Source organism: Macrotis lagotis, chromosome 6, assembly GCF_037893015.1.
Source record: "Macrotis lagotis isolate mMagLag1 chromosome 6, bilby.v1.9.chrom.fasta, whole genome shotgun sequence".
Lineage (NCBI taxonomy): Eukaryota > Metazoa > Chordata > Mammalia > Peramelemorphia > Peramelidae > Macrotis > Macrotis lagotis.
The window spans coordinates 206,956,360-206,970,080 of record NC_133663.1 but is presented as its reverse complement, the minus strand read 5'-3'; the positions used below and the strand labels follow the sequence as shown (position 1 = coordinate 206,970,080).

Sequence of the window (13,721 nt, the reverse complement as noted above, 5' to 3'; positions counted from 1 at the left end):
TAGTACTATTACTGGGTAATATACTGGTAATGCATTACTTAAAGTGGTTTCTTTTACCTATTCTATGGAATGATAATTTAGGTTTAGAGACCATTTCTCTCCTATGGGAACATAGGGAGCTTCCTACCCCTCCCTCCTCAAGAAAACAAAGAGGAAGAATATTTCTTTAAAATGAGAAAAAAATTACTCCTTAATCTTGCCTTAAGCCTCTAACATTGACCACATAATTCAATATTAGCATCCACCTTTCTCCAATACACACATACAAACACAAACACAATTGTAATAATATCTAAACCATGCCAACTGCCAGAGTAATAAAAATGAGTACTAAATGCTTCTCACTTACAGCTGAAGAAAAGTACAGATAACCTGTCTCTCCCTTTGTCTCTTCCTCTAAGGAAAAAAAATCTTTCAATAGTCTAGCAAAAACTCTAAGCTTTTAAACTAAGTATCATTTCAGAGGAAATCAAGAGTTCAATACGGTGATGCATTCATATAATTCCTGATATTAGGGAGGCTCAGGAATTCTGAGCTTCAGTGGACTAGATCTATAAGGTGACTATGCTAAATGTAGCACCAATATGATGAGGCCCTGGGATGAAGGAAGGTAACAGCAAGTTACTTAGAGAGGGTAAATTGATCCTAGATTAGAAATCAAACAGATCAAAGTTACTGGTGCAATCACAAGTGGAAGCAAGTCTTCAAGTGACTACTGCAATCCAATTTAGGTGATCTAAAAAACTCAGTTTCAAAACAGCCAAAAATTCTCCCAAACAAGAAATTGGTAAGAAAGTAAATGCTATGTTCTGTAACTGTCTTATCCAGCACTAAGATCAGTTCTTGTCAAGAGTAGAATCACACCTCCCCTTTCAATCACAGCAGCAACAACCTGCCACAGAAAGTTTCATGTCAGGGACTACCTCTCTCACACCCAAATCCAAGTCTATATTTCGCTGAAATTTGGCAACCTCTACTTCTTTTTCAATATTTCCTTCAATGCCAAATTCAAACATCATAGTTCTAATGAGTTGGGGATTTAAATTTTAAAAAATGGTATGTTTAATTATCTAAGAGCTTATGATGCCCTTGCACAAGAATATGGACAGTGCTCACTAGCCAGCCTGCAGAGAAGTGTAAAATGTCAAAGCTGGAAGGAACATCAGAGATCAGCTAGTCCAACTCTTTCATTTTGGGAATTAAAAGAACTTTCCAGAGAGAGGAAATGATCTGATGATTTGCCAGTTAGTTGAGTTTAGAACATGGATCTTTACAGATATATATTTCTCTCTCTCTCTCTCTCTATATATATATATGTGTGTGTGTGTGTGTGTGTGTGTGTGTGTGTGTGTGTGTGTGTGTTTATGTGCCGTGATCTTTTCAAATGACAGACCACTTCACTTTGCACAGATAAATTTAGATTCTCTAGCTGACTGGAAATGTTTTTAAGTAAAATAGATTTGCTTTTTTCTGAAAGCTTACATGCCTCTCTAATCTGTTTGCTCCATTTATTTCATATACTTCAACTATACCATATTTTCAAAATCCATGTTTAAAAATACCTATACAATATTTCTGGTTTAACAATTAATACCTTAGACACTCCATTTTAGAAAAGACTATAAATGTTGTGTTGGTATCTAATCTAATAAACACACCCTACAGACACACATGTATGGTGTATATTGCAATGAATTTTGTTTCAGCAGTGATTGATAGACTTCAGCAAAGATCTAATTGACAATCTTGCCTTGCCATTGAGATGAATGAAAAGGCAAAGAAACATAGTAGATGGTTAATTAATACTCAATTTATTAATTAGGCTAGCAAATAATTAATAAATTGGTGGTCAATGGTCTTTCTCAATAACCAAAGAAAAAACCATGGACATCTTAGAATGCTTAAACACCTTTGGAAAACTGGATGCTGCTGACAAATGGAAATCAACTTTGATTGGTGAGCAATCAGTGATGGGGTGAACTTATATTAACGAGGTAGTCTAATCATTTTCAGCTCCTCCTGATGACAACCAACTTGATCATGAGATTATACTCTGGAAGAAGGAATTTATCTCTACCCAGACTATTCCCATTGAACAATGTAGGGTTTCAAGGGCATGAACCTAAGGTTTTTAAGGCTGGAATTCACTTAGATTGGGTTATCTTTATATTTTAGTCAGAAATAAACTCTTCTGGTTGGGTACAGTCCTGCCCAAGATTGAGGAGAATGTTCCCAGAGGGATTAAGTCAATCTTGTCATTAGCCCAGTCCTATAGAGACTGAATGAGGTAATAAAAAGGAAAAAACTTCAATCCTAATTTGGTTACCAAATATAATAGAAAAAGAAACATTTCTCTCACCATACAATCTTCATGCTTGTCAAAGTACAAGTCATACTGAAAACCATTTAGTTACTATTATTTAAATAGACTTGAGGTTAGCATACTGCATAGCATATAGAAGAGGCTTAATAAATGCTTTTTGGACTGCCCTTCAAGTAGTTAAAAATCATTCATTAAGCCCCTACTTGGAGCCAGGCACTTGTACTAAGTATTAATGATACAAATAAAGATAAAAGATGGTCCCTGGATGGGGACGGCTAGGTGGTGTAGTGGATAAAGCACCGGCCTTGGAGTCAGGAGTACCTGGGTTCAAATCCGGTCTCAGACACTTAATAATTACCTAGCTGTGTGACCTTGGGCAAGCCACTTAACCCCATTTGCCTTGCAAAAACCTAAAAAAAAAAAAAAGATGGTTCCTGATTGCAAAAAAGGAGAAAATACATACAACTATGTGCAGAAAAGCTATAAATAGGAAATCCTCATAGAAGTAAGCTACTAGAATTAAGGAAGAGAAGGAACTGTTCCTATAAAAGGTGGGATTTTATCTAGAACTTTATGGTAGTTAGGGAGTCAGAGATGAGGTGGAAGGACATTTCAGCATGGGGAAGGTCAATGAATACACTCAAGAGTCCAGGGGGCAGCTAGGTGGTGCAATGGATAGAACATTGGCCTTGGGAGTCAGGAAAATGGGAGTTTGAATCTAGCCTCAGACACTTCCCACTTACTAGATGTATGACCTTGGGAAAGTCACTTAACCCTGATTGCCTCACATCCATGACTATCTCCAGTTTTCCTGATTCACATCTGGCTACTTTCTCTAGAGGAAACGAGGCTGATGACTACTTAGCATAGAATTCCCTCACTCGAAAATACAATTCATGTACTTGTCATGGCATCACCTCTTCGATGTCATGGTCTTCTTCTGAGAACAAACGACAAACATCACATCTTTTTCGAGGGACAACAAAGAAGCCAGTTTCACTGTTATGTTGGGGAGGAGACAGGATAAAGTATAAGAAGACTGAAGGTGAAATAGGTTATAAGAGACTTTGAATGCCAGATGATTTTCTATTTGATCACTGGAGTGATAGGGAGACAATGAAGTTCATTGAGAAGAAGGATGGTCAGATGGCTAAGCAAAGTTTGGAATGGAATGGGGAAAGACATAAAGCAAAGAGTCTAATTAGTAAATAATTAAAAATAGTCCAGGTATGAGGTGATGGATACTTGTACCAAAGTGACAGCAATGTCAAAGGAAAGAAAGAGGAATATACAAGAGATGTTACAAAGTAAAAATTAATAGACCTTCCCAATAGATTGGATACATGACGGTGAGAGGAGTCCAGGATTAATATCTAGGTTATGAGCCTAGGTGACTGGGAAGATGGGGGTATTCTCAAAAGTAATAGGGAACTTAGGAAAAGTGGAGTTTGGGGGAAGAGTTAATGAGTCCAATTTTAGACATTATATGTTTAAAATGTTTGTGGGGTATTCAGTTCAAGACATTCAATAGGATGTTGGAGATAAAATCCTAAAAGTCAGAGATATTAGAATTTTATGAATAGATTTGAAAATTATTAGTATAACAATATTTCAATCCATGGGAGTTGATAACATCATCATGTGAAATAGTAATGGAGGAAGAAGATGTATCATCATGATTTAGATGAAGATCAGAGGAGGCTGAGAAAGAGAACCAGAACAGTGTTCCAAAAACCTATAAAGCATGAAGAGGGTGATTGACAGGGTCAAATCTACAATAAGGTCAAGAAGGAAACAGAAAAGGCTATGAAATTTGAGAGCACTGGTAACCCCAAAAGGGAGCACTTTTGACTAAATAATGAAATTTGAAGTCAAATTGTAAGGAGAATTTGAAAAGCTCATTACACAACTTTCTCAACTTTAGCCACAAAAGGGAGAAATATGTGATAATAGCTGTTGGGGATAGTTGGATTAAGTGAATTTGTTGATGGGGTGGGAGGAGAGACAGAGGCACTTTTGCAGCCTGTAGATAGGGAAAGAGGGAGCAATCTGCTGCAGAATGGTATGAAATACAATCACTGGTGCCTATACAGAGGTTGGCCTTGGTAAGGAGTATAAACACTTCATTACATGAGACAAAGATTAAAGGAGATAGTGACATAGTGACAGAAGGCATCTGCATGTTGTCAGATGAGAGAAGATGGAGTTTTAGTTAAATGCTTCATTTTTAATAAAATATAAGGCAATGTTCTCAGTTGTGGGGGTGGGGGGGCGAAGAGTTGGGCCACAGCCGCTTTCAGAAAGGATAAAAAGTTTTGGAAGAGCCCCAGTAATGAGTGGGACAGTAAGTTAATTAGGGAGAAGAACTGCCCTGTAACAAAGAGGGCCCTAATTAAAGTTTTGTTAACATAAATTTCCAGCAGACTGAGTCGGTATGATTTCATGATTTTCTTGCAATTGCAATCAGCAGCACATGTGTAGGGGCAAAAAACAGTGGATGGTTGGAATGATCCAAAGCTGAAATTCTGCAGAATCAATCTGGCAACAGGATAAGGAAACAAAGGAGCTCAAGAAGAAAGTGTAGTTCACCATGGGGTCAAGATGCAGAAGGGAGAAAAACCATAATCATTTTTGGATCAATGGTCTGGGTAACTTTCTCAAATGAGAAATTGAGAGACTAGAGGTCATGATAAGGATTAAGAACTAGGTTTGGGATAGCCAGGCAGAGAGGTAGAATGAAAATAAAAGTTATGATCAAAGTAATTTTAAAAGTTCACGAACACGGAAATGGAGCATTTGTGCATGGTAAGATAATCTTCGGTCTGAAAATACATTGCCTCCTTTACAGAAAACACATTAATTTCTCATAAATTTGAAGGCTTTCATTTAAATAGTAATCTTGCCATCTTCTGATTCAAATATTTCTACTTAGGAAGATTCTCAGGAAACTGAAGTTTTGCTATATGTATATATATATACACATATATATATGTATATATACATACACATACATATACATATATTTAGATATAAACATATTGATATGTGTGTATACATACGTGTGTGTGTGTGCGTGCATATATCTTTTAGGCATCATGAAGATTAGCTGAGAAATCTAAAGACAATCTGGCATAAAGCATTGTGTTAAAGCAATGATAGGCTCTCCATTCAACAAAATGAAAAAGCACAAGAGACATCTAAGACATTAAAATTTATCCAGCTGTTAGCATTTCATCTAAGTTGTACATTTTCAAAACAATCAATTATGTATTTTGAGAAATAATCAAAAAGTATGTCATATATATATATATTTAAAACAAACTCATCACTTACCAGTTTTAATGCTTTATAGCAATAAGTGTGGTACCATAAAAACCCTTGCATACATGAGTTATGAGATCCAGAGATGTATGAGGACTTTAATAAGATTAATATTTGATAAGGTTAAAGTAGAACATATAATTAAGGAAGATTATCAAGTTTTCATTAGATTTTTTAAAATAAAACAAAATATATATTTCTAGAAGGTTTAGGTGAGAAAACTAAGAAGATCTAACTTAATTTTAAGATCCTTTCCATTCATATGATCCTATGAAAAATGAAATGATAAAAGAAAAAAACATTTTTACTGAATGTAAAAATAGCGAAACATTTTTTCTTCAAAATATGTAACGATAAAAGACCAATTTGATTTTTAAATTAAAAATGCTAAAATAAGTGACAAATTTCATTAAATTTGAACTTTTTTTTAATTTTCAGAATTAACTTTCAATAATCACAAAAGCTTCCACCAAAATTAACCCCAGTTCAGTACCTATTCATTACAAAGTGTAATTGGGATGAATTAAATCACAGATTTTAAAGCTGAAAGGAACCTCAGAGATCATCTAGTCCAAGCCCCTTAGTTTATAGATAGGAAACTGAGGCCTAAGTTAAAATATTTAGTACCTGAGGGTTAAGTGTTGAGTTTTAAAGGGAAGGAGAGATTTTAACCTAGGCCACCTTACTGCAAATCCAATATTCTTTCAACAATTCCTAGAAATCATATTACTTATTACTAGATAATATGTTGACTATACTATAGGGCCATCTTGACATTTTTACTTTTGTATAATGAAAGTACAATAATAGCAGAAAGGACTTTTTATATCTACAACTTTGCTTTGTTGAACTTTTGAAGGTTCATAATTTATAATGAATGCTTTTTTAACATACTAAAACAACTATTTTTTTTTAGAAAGTTCTTACACAAATTTTCTGAAATCTGTTACTTTTTTTGTAAAAAATTTATTTCTAAAAGTCACAGACAAAACTTTAAAAGCGACACAGACATTAATATTTCAGGATACATGCGTGAGCAAAGAAAAATAGCATTGAGAACAAAAATGAACATAGTTAACTATTATTACAGTACTCTGAATATGAGTAGAATACCATTAGGTCAATTAAGTTTTATTTCCCTCAGAAACCTATGATATTGTGCAATGAAATAAACCAAGATTTAGGATAGCCACTTCATTATTTATTTATTTATTTATTTATTATTATCGAAAGGAGAGGGGAAAATAAAGCTAAACCAATTTAAATGTTATATTGGCCTAAATAAGATTTTTGACTGAAATTGTTTTACTAAATGCATTTTATAAATTAATATTTTGATCGCTTAAGGCAATTCCATCCACACTTAACTAATGTTATCTGAAGCAAGTCAAAATGCACAAACAACACCTTTAAAAGGATGAAGTATGGAATCACCACGTTGTTTTTTTTTATATTTTCCACTGTTACATATTTAGTAGACGTTTTTGGATAAATATCTAAAATGGAAAACTTCAGCTATCACTTGCCCACATTACTAGTTGTTGAAAGCACTAGGTATTTTTTTTTAATACATGTCAGACACAATCTCAAATAGTTAACCAATTTATTATATTTCTGAGAAAGAGCTTTTTAAAAATGTTTTCTGGTCCTATATAAACTAGGATTATAGGAAACATTTTGATCAAGGCCAAAAAGCTTTGAGAAGTGGCATTTACAAAAGATTATTTGATGGCAGGAACTGATAAAATATGGTTCTCTCTCAAACATAATCTTAAAGTTTCACCCTGCAAGAAAGTTACAGTTTCCTTCAGTCTTGCTTTACCTACAAAGTAATTTTCCTTTCCAACAATCCATAAACTATTAATGGTAAGCATATAATGAATTCCTGGAAGACAGACTATTATATGTTTAGAGAAACACTATTAACAGGTAAGCATGTCTTGAAGAACGCAGTTTGTAAATGAAACATTAAACAACCTTGTATGTATGCATAAAACTTACAAAATAGAAAAAGGCTATTTTTTTTTTTCCAATAGCATAGCATCACACTAACACTAAAAAGTTAAGGTTGAAAGGGTTTCTGTACAAAATATCCATCATATCTCAAGGCAGCATGGGCCTCAAACATTTCTATTTATTCTATCCAACATACTTCAACTATGGTTTAACTGATTTGTACCAGTTTTGGAAAGGCTAAAATTGGGCAATCTGCCTTATAAGCTATGAGACAAAGTTTGTCTCGGAGACACAAAATGTCATAATCAGTAAAGAAATATTAAAATTAAAGCCCCAGAAGCATGAGAGAGTGGGCAAGGGAAAAGACCCCTGAGAATATGATCTCATGATCCTCACAGGAAGATGGGATTATGCCCTTACAGATAATACGTGTGGTGATTCATTAGGAGCTTGTTGATGTACAAAGATATGATGCATAAATGAAAGTCATCAAATCAGTGATAATAAAAATAACCATGGAAAGAGGAATATGACGTACTATTGATAGTTTGCCTTCAGAGTAAATTAATGCTAAAATACAGAAAAAGGGAACAAGAATTATCTGAAATCAACAACCAGCTGATACACCTATTCTCATTTTCTTAAAACCTGAAATTAGTTCTAGAAGTGTTTTCCTAGTTTCTTGAATTTTTGTATCATCTTGGATACTAAAGCGAATATGACTCAACTCCCAGTGCCATTTTAACATAAAAGTGTATTTTTGTTGGGAAAGATATTTAGTTCCTTAATTGGTACCTCACCTGTGTGGAGAATTTGCTGCATTAATTTACCATAACTGTAGAAATAAGAAAAAACCCCAACAACCTAGTAGTCTAAGTTATATAAAATAACTTTTAAGACAGAATAATTTGGGGGGGGGTGCAGAGAGGGTAGAAGATACTTAGAATCTAAACTCAAATGAAGATCTAAAATGACACTCAACTAGCACCTTGAAAGCATTTTCTTAGAAATTGAAGCATGGAAAGTTGGCTCTAAAAAATATAAAATATAACACTCCTATTCACTTTGGCCTCATTTTTCTTGTGAGCACAGCATCACATAACATATTACGATGTATTTTCTTAAAGAAACCTATCACCCCAAGTTACAAGGGACTCCACCATTGCTTTGTAACAGAAAAAAAAATGTTTAAAGTAATTTTTACTTTGTATATGTTCAAGCAACATATGATATATATCAAAAAAGCACTAGCCCAAGTTAGCAAGTGATTAACTTTTAAAAAAGCATATAATTTAGTTCTCCTATAGTCTGGACTTGAAATCTATAAAAGCTGTGCTATTTGCCTTACTGAGATAATAAGGGTCAGGAAGATCTCATTTCCTGAACATAGCAGACCCTCCAGCAGAAATGACAATCATTTCCCCCAAATACTTATGCATGATGCTGCCAGAAGCCTACCTCCAAACAAGCATTGTGCCAGAATTTCTAGTCAGTTCCTATTTCATACTATTCCTAAAAACATTGAAGCAACAGTCTTTTCAAGAAAAGTCAAATAACATAAGCTTTTTTTGTTTCTGGTCTATTTACTTTATGAGGCAAATGTTAAAATAAGATATAGCAAAACTCAATGGGTAACAATTTCCATCTATATTGATCTGACAGCACAGGCACAGAGGACTACTCTGTGCAAAATATACCAATTCAGTACAATTAAACTTGCTGCTTAATTTAACTTGTCCATAGTTCAGACATCAATCCTAAGTTTCTATTTATCATTAGGAGTGAATTTATAGGCAAAAAAAGGTTTTGGAACCCAATGAATGCATGCATAAGAAAGGAATGCTTAAAATTTAAAGTGTAGTTCAAAATCCAAATCAAGCATTCATGGTTACATTTATTTTTGCCTGTGAAATGCTATTCATATTAAGAGAGCAAAATCACTATTACCTAACTATGAATTCTGGCACTCACTCATGAGAAAAGTAGATTTAAGTCATTTGCTGATCATAAAGCTACAAATAAATGTTTGAGGAAGAAATGGAGAAAAGAAGATAAGGAGAGAATTGAGACAACTTAAGTTATGAGTAACATGTTAACCTGAAGTGGGACAATAAGAGCCTTCACCTGTTCTGAACTAAGAATACAGCTGAAGCACATTTTATTCTATTTTGAGGGTATGCTAATCAGACCAAAATACCCTCCAATAACAAAAACAAACCAAAAAAAAAAAAAAAACCCTCCCAAAACACCTTTAACCATGAGCAGTATTCCTTGGCAGCAGCTTCAGTTTCTTATGCTATTTTTCAGTCTAAATATTTAAGGAACTTCTTAAAGAATAATCATACATGGTAAAAAAGCAGGGCAGGACTTTCAATGCATAAACTTTTTAGGGGAAAACCATCCGTTTGAAAGAAAACCATCAGGTTTTAGATAGTCTAGCACACTCTAAACTGAAGTTCTGTCTTATACCACCAGTGGCTAAATTATCAATAAATTCTGCAGTGAGGTTGTCACTTCCGCAGCTATATACACATTGCAAAACTATTCTGTATCACATGATTTTAATGAAATAAATATAAAAATGAACCACACAATCAACACATAACTTTAATACTCCACGTCATTTGTCTTGTTCACAATGATGGAAACCTCCCTTGTCAACAATCTTGTGAGTTAAGGAGCTGATTCTCATTCTCATACCCATCAGGGAGGTAAGCTCTCCTTAGTTGGTCTGACTTAGGTATGGAGCCACCATTCTTCACATGGCGAGACAGGAAAGCACGAACTGCTGGGTGATCCGCCTTCTCGAGTGGGATGTTGGCTTCCAGGCACATTTTCACAAAGTCCTGGATAACACTGATTTTCTCTGTCTGCGCAGTACTGTTGCACTGAAGAGATGCTGTTAGAGGCCTTTGTTTCTTCCTTACATTCTGTTCTTCAAACTCTGCCTTTCTTTTGGTGTGAGTCTTGGACTTGAGGTGATCACTGATGGCAGACTTGCGAACATGATTAAGTACCACGTTGCAAGAAGTGCAGAACAGTTTTCCTCCATCTTCATGCAATTCCCCTCCAAACTCAGTGACACGATCCAAAGGAGTCACATATAAAGCAGTCTTGGAACGGTTTCGAGCAGGAGGAGATGTTACAACAAATCGCTCCATTCTGGTTTTCAATAAGGGTCTTTCAAAATAAGAGAAACAAATGGATAAGAACAGGGCATTCTAACTACAATTAGCAACAAAAAGATAAGAGGGGGAAATCCCTAAACTGGAACCTTCCCTAAAGAAACCTGATAAGGGGCAGCTAGGTGGCACAGTGGAAAGAACATCAGCCCTGGAGTCAGGAGGACCCGAATTCCAATTCAGTCCCAGACACCTAGCTGTGTGACCTTGGGCAAGTCACTTAATCCAGATGCCTTGCAAAAAGCCAAAACAAACATATGAACAAAAGAAACCTGTTAAAATAAGCTAGAGGAAATCACAATATGCACTAGAAAAGGTATGCTAAGGGAAAATTAGAGGTAAGTTGCTATCACATCAGCAAACTTCTTGATTTTTTTTAAAAAGTTGACTAAAATAGAATTATAAGGTAATAGAACAAGAGACCAAGTCATTTGAATATTTACAAAATTTTATAGAAAAAGTCAAATGATTGCCAATTAGTATGGACTACATTTTAATTCTATTAAAACTCTAGATTTTTCCATCCGATTTTGTAGCTTAAAACATGAGAAAAAAATTACTTCTCTCTCTCTCTCTATATATATATATAGTTTTACATTTTTTTAAGATTATAGATAATAGAATTAAGTAATGTCAAATGTAGACTTTATATGACTAGAAATGTATCTGAATGTTTTACAGTGGTACTAGGAAGTCTAAAACCAGTATGAATGGTGTAAAAGATAAAGTGAAGACAAATTTTAAATATCTAAAGTCAAGCTAAAAAATTGAGATTTGAAAATTTGAGAATAATGAAACATGATACTGATCACTAAAAGTAACAATAAATCATAGCTGTCCATGTACCAGACTAGTAATGACAATAACTGACATTTATATGTATTTTTTTTAGATCTGCAAAGTACTTTATATTCATTACATCAAATAATGATGCTATACAAAGAAGAAAATTGAATTTCTAACATATACAGTAATTTGGTCGTAGTCACACAACAACTAAATAATGGCTAGATTGAATTCACTTCTCTCATAATTGTCTAGAAGCTCTTTCCTCTACACTACGTCATTACTTAGTTGGTTTCAACAGATTACTGGACCCAATTTTATAGTCAAAACTATCCCTGGATATAGATTGTGAATTGACTTCTAATCATCAAATTATTTTCTATCTGAAAAGTTACATATCTATATCTATCTATAAATATCTGTAAGTTTGTCAGTATGTGGATTTCTGATATAAAAACATTCTCCTGTAAATGGAAACACACCTTTAGGATTCGTGGATACTAAGTCCTCTCTTTAGTTGTCTCAAGCACACACAAGTTAAGGTGACTTGCTCAGAGGTCTTATCATCTTCAAGCCCAACACTCTACCTTGGCTCCTCTTTTTTTAATCTAGAAGGTTATAATTAAAAGCAAACCCGTTGTCTCAAAATACCTCCTACTTAAAGCAGAGATTTTTAACTTAGGATCTATACTTTAAAAAAAAACAGTTGGACAAAAGCATTTCGGTATAATTAGTTTCCTCTGGAATTCTACATTATTTTGAGAATTTGAAATATTTTGAGAAGAGGTTCACAAGATTCACCAGAGTGGCAAATACACACACAACAGTTATCTACCTAGTTGGAATTTATAAAGGTGATGAACAATTTTTCCAAGGTTGCTGTGAGGATAAAGTAAGTTAATATTTATAAAATGCTTTTGCAAACCTTAAATAAAAGTGAGTTATTTTTTTTTCAGCGAAAAACTTTTTTTAATTAAAGATAAAGACCTATATGGGAAAATTTAAAATGTCGAGTTCTAAAATATTACTAAATGCAAAATAAAGTTAACTGGGAAATGCTATTTTCAAGTTTAAATGTTTACCAAGTTAGTTTCCAGTTTTGTTGCCTTGACACTTAGCAGAGAAGTGCTCCCACTCTGAGAAAACAGAGGTGTCAAATCCAGGCACCCTCTGCCAGTTCCAAACAGAGTTGCTTTCAAATCAGTTTCTCAACAAGTGGTGGTACAGAAATGGTTTCTGGGCTTGCACCCTATTTTCGCTGGCGTACCTGGTAGTCATTCCCTTACTAGAGCAAAAGAAAAATGGAAGGGGGAAGGGGGGGGAGGGAAAGAGGAAGTGGGAGTGACAGAAAGGTGCAAAAGAGCGTCAACAACCACCGCCAAACAGGTGGCTCAGAAACGGGTCCCCCTAGACGCCAGCCCGGACCCCAAGAGCGCGACCCCCCCCCCCTCCTCCCAGGCATACCCAATCCCGGCTCCGGAGGCTGTCTCCGGACCTCCCCTCCTCTCCTCGCCCCTCCCTCAGCCAGTTCCCCAGCCCGAGCGTTCCGGAAAGGAGGAGTTGGGCATCCCCGGGGGAATCGGGATTCCCACCCTAAACCGGACGAGCGCGCCCGCCGGCGCCTCCGCTTCCCCCGCTCCGCGGGCGGGGGAGGGGAGCTTCCTCCGGCCCCTCCCCCGCCCGCCCCCGGCCCCTCGAGCCCCGACAGTTCCGGGTGGAGGGGGCGGGGGGGCTGCGGCGAGGCGGCGGCCGCTGACAGGTTGGCCGTCCTCCTCCTCCTCCTCCTCCGCCTTCCTCCCACAGCCAACGGCTCCCACCCCCCCACCCCCACTCCCCCGCCTGATTCCGGGACAGAAGGCCCCGGGCCCGCAGCCCGCACCAACGGCCCGGCCCGCCCACAGCTTCCCCGCTGCTCGGTACCGTAGGATCAGGGCCGCCACTAGGGGAGGAGGACGAGAAGCAACCAGGAAGGGGGAGGAGGCGAAGGAGGTGGGAAAGGGAGAAGGAGGAGGACCAGTTGCCGCTGCCACCGTCGCCCGATCAAGCCCCGCGGCGGCCGCCGTGTCCCCCGCCGCGCCCCGTCCTCCTCCGCGGCCTATTGCGAAGCACGGTAGGCGGCCCCCGGCAACCGCCGTGAGGCGCTGTCCAACGGC

At 36.6% G+C, this 13,721-nt stretch overlaps 1 protein-coding gene across 3 annotated transcripts; it reads right to left on the bottom strand.

Moving 5' to 3' along the window:
• Nucleotides 1-10,193: 10,193 nt before the first annotated feature.
• CGGBP1 (CGG triplet repeat binding protein 1) lies at nucleotides 10,194-13,665 on the bottom strand. 3 transcript variants are annotated; one of them, XM_074192275.1, is made up of 4 exons: nucleotides 13,489-13,665; nucleotides 12,651-12,853; nucleotides 12,051-12,176; nucleotides 10,194-10,780 (listed from the first exon to the last, which is right to left on the bottom strand). In XM_074192275.1, exon 4 carries the CDS (start codon nucleotides 10,759-10,761, stop codon nucleotides 10,258-10,260), a length of 504 nt encoding a protein of 167 aa, XP_074048376.1. In that variant the 5' UTR covers nucleotides 10,762-10,780; nucleotides 12,051-12,176; nucleotides 12,651-12,853; nucleotides 13,489-13,665; the 3' UTR covers nucleotides 10,194-10,257. The 3 variants fall into 3 exon arrangements, with proteins under 3 accessions (XP_074048376.1, XP_074048375.1, XP_074048377.1); XM_074192274.1 differs by lacking the exon at nucleotides 12,051-12,176; XM_074192276.1 differs by lacking the exons at nucleotides 12,051-12,176; nucleotides 12,651-12,853.
• Nucleotides 13,666-13,721: the final 56 nt, after the last annotated feature.